This window comes from Eurypyga helias, unplaced genomic scaffold (assembly GCF_000690775.1).
Source record: "Eurypyga helias isolate BGI_N326 unplaced genomic scaffold, ASM69077v1 scaffold49149, whole genome shotgun sequence".
In the NCBI taxonomy this organism is placed as follows: Eukaryota; Metazoa; Chordata; class Aves; order Eurypygiformes; family Eurypygidae; genus Eurypyga; species Eurypyga helias.
Window position 1 is genome coordinate 29,738 of NW_010274924.1, and position 8,887 is coordinate 38,624.

Genomic DNA, 8,887 nt, shown 5'->3' on the forward strand with positions numbered 1-8,887 from the left:
GCAAGGACAAAACTTAACCTCATTTCTTCAACTTCAAATTTAAATCAGTACATTTTTTTTAATCTTTAGGCTGCAGGTTTAGTCAAGTGTGATCATTTTAAGTTTTTAATTTGCTTCAGTTGAGATGTTATAATTATAAGTAGAGGGAAGGGATTTAGATCTACTGCAAATCCTGGAAGACAATTCATGTTGATCCCTACACACAGCAGATTCCAGAACCAGTGCATTGAAATTGCTGGTATCTTTATTTGCAAAAAGCCACTGTTTGTTAGAAAAATTATTTTTCGGTTGTTCAGTGAACTATAAAAAAGCTGGGTAGCTACTGATGTACTAGATGGTGATCTATCTGTTAAGGTATCTGTGCATCATTACAAACCAAGTGCTAAAAGGCAGGCACTCCTGATGTTGCTGTATACATATCCCTAACACATTTAATTTTAATCCTTTTAGCTACTGGTTGAATGACAGTTCTACTACAGGGGAATCATAAATATGCTGTTAACAGTTTTGTTTTTAAAACCTGCACCTTAAATCTCACTTGAAGCTGAAACTTGACTTTTCTGGCCCAAAACCTACCAATTTGGCACCTGCTTCCTCGAGCCTGAAATAACTGACAGTCACAGTCACCTGCCTCTGTGCAGGCTGCTCCATTAAGGCACTCCTGAGGACATGAACCTGTAAGCAAGCACAGCAGCCTTTCAGTAGATACAGTATATTGCAAACAGGCTGAGAGCCACATGAAATCTGTTTATTGTTACATCATAAGCAGCTATATTAGCTAAAAAAATTAACCAACAACAATCTCCAGTTTTTAACATTTACTTAATTTTATCCTTTGTGTTCCTTGGTTAAAAGAGAAGCAAGGTTCTCTCCCATTTGGTCTGAGACTTGTAAACTAACAAAGGAGCATAAGGTCAACCTCCTCCCAGCAAACAAAAGGTCAAGTTCCCACGTAAAAAAACCAAATCCCAGCCCTGCTGATCTTGAAATACATAGGACACATACTATTCTAATTGACTAAATTCAGCACAATTTATACATAAGTTCATCTCCTCCCTCCTAAGCATTACAGCAAAGGGTACGTTCAGCTTATGAACAGTCCAGAATATATAATTTACAGAGTCAAAATCAATTATCAACAACCTTCCCCCCATGCTAAAAAAAGTCAATTAAAGGGTTGTTTCTGCTTAAGAGGTGACTGGAGTCAGAAACAAGATTCCATGGGAATGGCTTGGTTTATGTTATAATTAGTAATTGTTTCCAAAAGCAGTTTCACTAAGGGTTTTGTAGTCTGTTCGGAAGCTAAGACGGCACTGTCATCTACTAACCATTCACTGAGGTGAGTCTAAATCAGAGTTTCCCAAAAGTGGAGAATAAAGGTAGTCCCAAAGCAAAATTTCGTCAGGGTATGGCGATAGTTGTTTTCCTTCTTAGGAGAGGAATAAACCCCTAGATACAAAGGCTTGCTGGCAGAGATTAAAAAGGCATTGCAAAAAGCAGGAAGAAATAAACAGGCCTTTCCACTCCCAATGAAGCCATGGTAAAGCTCCTAGTGACATTAAATGGGAACAAAATGGAATCTTTACAGGAAAGCACACACCAATGATTAAGAACATGAGCCTTCCTTGTGAAAACTCCTCTCCATGTTTCGTTTTGAATTTTTTTCCATTTAAGAATTGCTTTCCAAATATACACATACTCTGAAAATACCGTTTATAGAACAGCACTAATGTGGAAAACTGTTGGTAGAATTGTGAGCAGTAAAATTACATATATTCATTTACATGGACAGACACAACAGAAAGCACCTACCCAGGCATACGTATTTTTCAAGAAGGATACCAAAGTTCAGATGCATACAATGAAATTTTCTGCAAAACGACTTCTGTAACTTGGACTAGCTTTATGTGTTTGTACAACACCTAAAACGCTCCAGGAGCGGCTGCGTGCTCATTGCCCAAGCACCCCGTCCCTTTGCATAACCAGTTACATGCCTCTCACACATACTTGCATCCTCTGCCAAGGCCAGAAAAAGTGGCAGAAAAGAAAAATTGCAATGGAACTAAACTTTTTTAAAAATCAAAGGATTGGCTTAGTTAGCTGTTTAGATTTGATTGTAAGGCATTATTTTGAAAGTACAATTTTAATAAATTTTTCATGATTTAACATGGATAAAACAAGAAAATGTGACAGGGCAGGGTTTTGTAGGAGACATAATGAGGAGGGCTTCCACAACCCACGGTAACACAGGACAGCTGGAAGGAAAGCAGCATTTTTAAGACCGTCTCTCCTGCTGTGGGCGAGGAGCACAGCACTGACCTCCTGGTGGACTCCGCGTCAAGGCCCCATGATGGTGCGACCGAGGAGAGGCAGTTTGAATCTGTGAGAGAAATGTAAAAACAAAATCAGGGTGTTTGTGCTTCACAAATGAGCCGATACAAGCCTGGGTCTTGCAGCCTAACATTGGGTTGGGACATAGAATCATAGAATGGTTAGGGTTGGAAGGGACCTTAAAGATCATCTAGTTCCAACCCCCCTGCCATGGGCAGGGACACCTTCCACTAGACCAGGTTGCTCAAAGCCACATTTAATACAGAAGAGTAATTTAGGGCTCAGCCAGCATGTGGCACAGACGTGGGTGCTGCAGGAGGCATTAGCAGCCTGGCTCAGTGAGGAAGGCAATAACTGCAGCAACAAGCACCATGGGGAGGAGAAGCATGGCTTTGGGGCAGATGGGGAAGGATACAGCTGCACTGTGGAATCGCCACTGGCCTCCTCTCCACGCTCTCCAGTGCCAATGAACCAGCAGAGCTCCACCTGGCAAGTTTTACATTTACATTTGGAAGGAAGAGTGAGGGGACACAGAGCACTCCTGCCCTTTTTACTTTGGTCAAACACCAATAGCTGGAGTGCTTGAAGATGTGATATCCCTCCATTTCATCCTCTCCCCTAACTCATGCTTTGTGCCGCACCCAAGATTATCCCACTGTGGCCACTCCAGCTGTGATGGATTTCATGTCTTCCTTGAGATCCTTCAGAATTGCATTTTGGTTCATGCCAAACAAAAGAGGCAGATCTGCCTGATCTGCTTCCTGTCTTGTTTAGGAACATCTGACTATAAGTAAACCCTGGATCTAACCCAGCAGTCTGATACTGCAGCTTTTCACATCGCATCATCCCTTCCAAGAATTGATCCTGTTCTAGGCTGAAAGTACTCCAGGGTTTTTGCCCCCACTAGTCTGATTGGAAAGTTTACCAGTGTGAAGTGCTGGGTAGTTAAATATTCCTCTCTTACATTTACTCATGGCCAGCTTAAACCCTTTTGTTTTATAAAGCTTGGCCCCTTTGCTATTTGGCTCTTCTTCCCCGTGGCTTTATGTATTCCCTCTCTGACATTCTATGAGAACAATTACCCTTCTATGATCCCCACCGATGTACACCCCAGCCTTCAGCTGCACAACTAAGCAAAACAAGTTGTTTAAGTCTTCAGTTGTGAGATAATTTCTTTTCTTTCTTCCCTCCTGCTGCCGGTCATTCTCCATGTCTGGAGTTTGCACTAATGGATGTCAAAGTGAACAGCACTGCACAAGGAACACGTTAGGTTAAGTCTCATTAATGCCTCACACAGTGACATAAAAACTTATCTTTTCCAATTAGAAATACTCTGTGGGATGCATCCAAGCAGCACAATCTGTCTAAAATCAACCTGAAATGGATTTCGTCAAATCACCACCTGAAAGGCCCCCGCACCAAAACTATTCCTAGACCCCACAGCCCATCACTAGCGGGAGAGAATCCGTTCCCTCCCTCCACAAGACCCATTTCCATTTCCCCTGATAGTTACTCTGAGCCATCCTCCTCAGGAAAGTGGCTTTTGGCCTTTGAGTTATTTTTGGGGGGGTAGAGCATCCTTGCTGTGATAGCATTCTTCTCCTGAAGACAGTCTTGGGACACCGTCAGTCCTGAAGGCCCATTTCCCTCAGAGCCTCAATTCACCTCAGTGCAGTTTTTCACACCAGCTGCCTTCTGTCTCTGTCAGGAGGCATGTAGATCACAAAGGGACTCGGAGAAAATCACCCACGGTTCGGCTGCAGGCTCCCCGCCAGCCCTCATCAATCAGTGTTATAACCCTTGCTTGGGCTCTGTAGCCTGAAACGTACCAGTGGGGGAACAAAATTCACCCGTTTACTATTAAATTTCAGCGCCACATTGCCGGGATGCAGCGCTGTAGCAGTGGGCCGGGGCGGAGGGAACGAGGACCAGGCTGGAGCCACCACGGCACCACGTGCGGGAGGGAGCCTTGCGGGTGGTGCCGCCATTGTGCCCCTCACCAAACTCTAACAGCTTTACGGGCGCTCTGTTCGCCCTCACAAAGGACAGAGGCGTCATGGTTTTACGTCCCATGGTGTGCGTCAGTCAGCTCGTCAGGGTGGGTCACTTTGCTGAGAGTGAATGAAGGCATGAGGCCACGGGCTCAGGTGGGGGGTGAGCAGGTAGGGAATAGTTGCTCCTCCTCACTGTCCTCCTGTTATCACAGCCCTTCTCCCCACAAAGGCTCCTTTGTAAGGACGGCAAAGGCCTGGAGCAGAAAAGGCAGGAGGGTTCCCCCCTCCCGCTCCTGCTTTTGGAGGTATAACCTACCTCAGCTGTTACGAGATCTCTTTTCTGTCGAGTTGCATTAAACTCCTTTCTGGAAGAAAACAAAAAGGATCTTGTATTATCAAAGGTCCCTGGAACAACCTGAATAAGCAGCTCCCCAGAGAGAAGTGTTTCTCCCTGATTACCATCACTTTATCAAAGAGGTCTTTCTTGGGTTAACATTTCAAAAGGTGGGGTTTTAAATTTTTTTTTTTCTTTTTGTGGTCTCATTTTACAGAATTGGGCAGCACCAGACCTCTGCTTGGACAGTGAGGAACCTGGAGCTTGTGGGGGAGACATAAATAGGCAAAATAGGCTTACATGACAGGATACAAAATTGTAAAGCAGCTTTGTATTTACTTGACTCTGCCTGTGAGTGGCTGCCAGTTCCCCCAAGTGTTAGCTGAATATACTGTGATGGTACTTTTAATAGCAAGAGATGACTCTCCAGCTGTAGCTGACCTAAATTTGTGATTAAGTTTAGAAACAAGGGCATCAAACTTCAAAACATATTTAATTTTATCAACAGTCGAAGATGGCGTATCATTTAACATGCATGTGTGTTTGCAGGGATGTACTAGAGATCATTAGATATCCGAAGCTATGTCCAACTGGATGCTTCCATTGAAACTGATGGCATAGTTTCCATTTAATTCAATGGGATCAGGAACATTCCCTAGTTTGGGTTTTGTTTGGATTTCAGCTTCTACATGAAAAATGTATTGAAAATGTTTATTTTAAGGCTGTATAGCACTTACTTTTTTGTACTTCAAATAGAAACTAGGATTTCATCATGCAATTAAAACTGCAGAAGGATACTCATTTAATGTATTTTTTCAGTCATGAAATCATGATCTCATCCTGGTTTCACTCCATTATTCCTCTAAGCTTTCTCTAAGCTTTTTTTTCACAAGGACCTCCATTTTTCAAACAGAGGACCTGTGCCCTTTATGTAAATTCTTTGAAAATAGTTGTAAACATTCTGAATGTGTGTTTTAATCCAATGTACATGTACATGACATTTTACATGTTGAATTCAAGGCTGTATTTTATTTTCTAACTCGCACTGCATCACACTTATTCATTCTTGTTCTGTTTGTAGGACTTGACAAATAAGGAAAAAAACTTACCTTGAAGTTCTTCTCAAAAGAGAAAGCTTGCAATAAGATCCTGTAGATTAAAAAGTCAAGTTAATTTTTTTTCTATAACCTCATTTTGCACTTGGCAAACAACAGTTTGTGAAGTTTAAAATGCTATTGAATTTTGTTCTTTGATGATGCTAAGTTTCCCAGAGCATCTTTACACAAACTACTTCTGTTTCCAAGGGACGTAGCACTACATGCTTTCCTTCATGAGAGTTAGATTCTCTCAAGTACTTGTCACCTGCAAGTTTCCATGGTCTCAGTTCTGGTACATGTCACAACAAAAAAAAGCAATGAGTTCATAGTTCTTCAGAGGTTCAGAACAAAACTGATAACACACAAGAGGGGCTCAGAGCTTTCCAGAATCCAGCTTCTGGGGTGGTTACCTATAATAATTTTCTGAATGTTATTTGTAAGACTCAGTTATAAATCATTTAAAATGTTCCACAGTCCATGCTTTAAAAACAAACAAGCAAGCAAGCAAAAACCCCTTCTTTATCATATTGCCTTAGAAATCTTTATAATTGCTGCAAGAAGCCTATCTACAAGATCCATTTGCATTACACAGAAAATAGGATCATTTCTATAACCAGAACAGCGTTTATTTACCGTAACACTCTAAATATGCTGAAACAACCTGCAGGTGCAGTTCGTTCAAACAAAATCATACCCCACTGAAAATCATTAGGTCCTTACTCATCTGACAATAATGGCAAGAAAGCCAAAAAACTTACATGTCATTCCTAAATGTATCTTTTTAAAAAAGGAACTATATTTTTGTTTCTACATATATGAGAATGGTGATATTCAGTTTTTTAACCTATGTTTAAAATTTTTTCATTTATGAATTCCAGCAAGGGTCAAAAAAACGCTTTATAATGATAGAAAAAGAAGTTCTAATATTAAAATGTACAGAAAAATCTTTTTGAAAGTTAGTATTACTAGAAAAATGGAATAAGGTTCTTACCTTGCAAAGAGGACAGCAGTGAATGAAGCAAGAATATACTCCACAGTATCATTAAACTGAGCTTTCCCACAATGTTCATTTCAGTATAACTTAGTAATAGGAAATTTATCCAAATTAATGGCTTTGACTACGATGGCATCTTAGAACTGTGTATTTCGACAGTGTGTTTTAAATCCTTCAGAAGTTAGATAGTTGGACGCATTATTCAAAATAATGCAATGCAAAAAGGAAAAGAAAAGGAGACTCAAGCTTGGTAGCTACATACAGCTTTAGGAGCTTCGCAAGGGTTGCACACAACTGTCCGGCTGCATGTCCCTCATTAGCAATGCATGGTAACTCCTCAGCAGGGTCTGTATTAGTTACACTTTCAGTAGATCTGCGAGTATTACTTCCCTGTTGCATTGAATCGGCCCTTTATAATGTAGCAGACAATGACATAGAAACGTTGCCATGTCGTGATGGTTTGAGAGTTCCTTCAGTCGTCACACACCTTTGTGTGCTTTGAGGCGTGCGCAGAGTGCTGCCTTTTACTGCTTATTACAGTGAAGTAAGTTTTCAAGACCCTGCAATGATGCTTCTGTATAAATTATAACCAGATAGTTTTAGAGATGAATGTATTAATGTTCCTTATCTGTTCTAAAAGGAAAGACATGAACTTCCACTAAATAATATACTTGGATTTTTAAGAATATTTTAGATACATTCTTGCGTATAGTTTGCTTATACCACAAAAGGTGGCTTCCCAACAGATAACTGTATTTCATTTTTAGTAAAACATGTTAGGAATATTTCATATTAGCAAAAAGGAGAAAGAAGTCAACAGGGTGAATGGCTTTTGGTTTTAATTTTCATTCAAATATAAAAATATAATTTCACCAAAATTAAAAATTATATTTTAAAACAGAAAAATCTTACTTGCTTTACCATAACGTTAACAGAACCATTAAAAAGCGCAGTTTTAAAGACACATATAATGCTACTTGGAACTGCTACTAATAATTTTATTTTGCAAAGCTTATCTTTTGCCTGACCCTCCATTCTTCCTAGGATGTGCTTTGTGAGACCCTATGAGCATGCTACAGAAGGTGGGTTTGGACCAAAATCAAATATAGAAGTTGATGGCCTCTCTCAGGTAAAAAGTCCTCCCACCATTTCTTCTAGTGCTTTCTCTCCCCAGCTGGACTGGAAGAGAAGGAAAAGGAAAACACTCAACCTCTCAAACCACAAAGACAAACCCCTTGTGTCCACACAGGAGCCAACAGTACTCATGCAGATTTGGAAGCATTGGTAGCCCCAAGGATACTTGTAAACTGATATATAGCACTACACTGAGCCTGGAGTATTTCTTCAGAATTATTTTGATTACTGTTGGATCTGAGAAGTCGGCATTCACGTAATTCGCATTTCAAGAGGCTTTTTGCTTTGCTTTTACCTCTGACTAGCTATGGGCTGGTCCCATGGACTGGCTGCTTATTTGCAGCTGCACTGCATCTCCCAGCTTAGTTTCATCTGCTCCAAGTACTCCAAAACCACTCCAGACCGCAAACAGAAGCGAGTTCCTAATCCAAATCCTAATATTTAAAAAGTAGGCCAAGCCTCATCAGCTGCAAATGGACTTCGTAAGAGTCAGAGCAATAGGCTTCATTAGGTCTGGATATCTCTGCTCAAGGCAGGGCAGGAAACAGCACAGTCCAAAGCACATGAAGGATGTAAGATAATAAGGAAAAAGAATTATTCAGCCAAGTGCACTGAACTGTAACTTATAGGGCTATACTAAGAAAGAGATTTTAAAAATCAAATCAAATTATGTCAAGGCAATGACACACAATATCTACACAAGTAGTTGAATACTCACAAATTGGGACTCCTGAAAAATTTGAAGAGAAAACATGCATTAGAAAATAATCACTTTTGTAAGAAAACAAACACAATACAGAACACACTGGTCCACACTTAGAAAAAGCTGGTGTTATATTTTTAAGTCACAGATTTTTCCTTAAAAATAAATTTCAAATATTTAAATGTGAATATATTGTATTTTAGAGTCAAAATTAATTTGCCCCAGAATTTCCAATATAACATTTGAGAGGACTTCATTTTATACACAGGTTACACAGTTTATCAGCATTATAAGCAACAG

The 8,887-nt window shown here is 40.3% G+C and overlaps 1 protein-coding gene across 1 annotated transcript in view; it reads right to left on the bottom strand.

The window, feature by feature from the left end:
- Window positions 1-6,799, bottom strand: part of LOC104515819 (otogelin-like protein) — a gene marked incomplete at its 3' end in the record, with an annotated part of 35,215 nt that extends 28,416 nt beyond the window's left edge. The window contains exons 1-5 of the mRNA XM_010159935.1: window positions 6,748-6,799; window positions 5,769-5,808; window positions 4,642-4,690; window positions 2,320-2,380; window positions 577-675 (exon numbers count right to left, since the gene is read on the bottom strand). Coding sequence (XP_010158237.1) covers window positions 577-675; window positions 2,320-2,380; window positions 4,642-4,690; window positions 5,769-5,808; window positions 6,748-6,799 — 301 coding nt within the window. The remainder of the gene's footprint in view (window positions 1-576; window positions 676-2,319; window positions 2,381-4,641; window positions 4,691-5,768; window positions 5,809-6,747) is intronic.
- Between the last annotated feature and the right edge of the window lie 2,088 nt (window positions 6,800-8,887).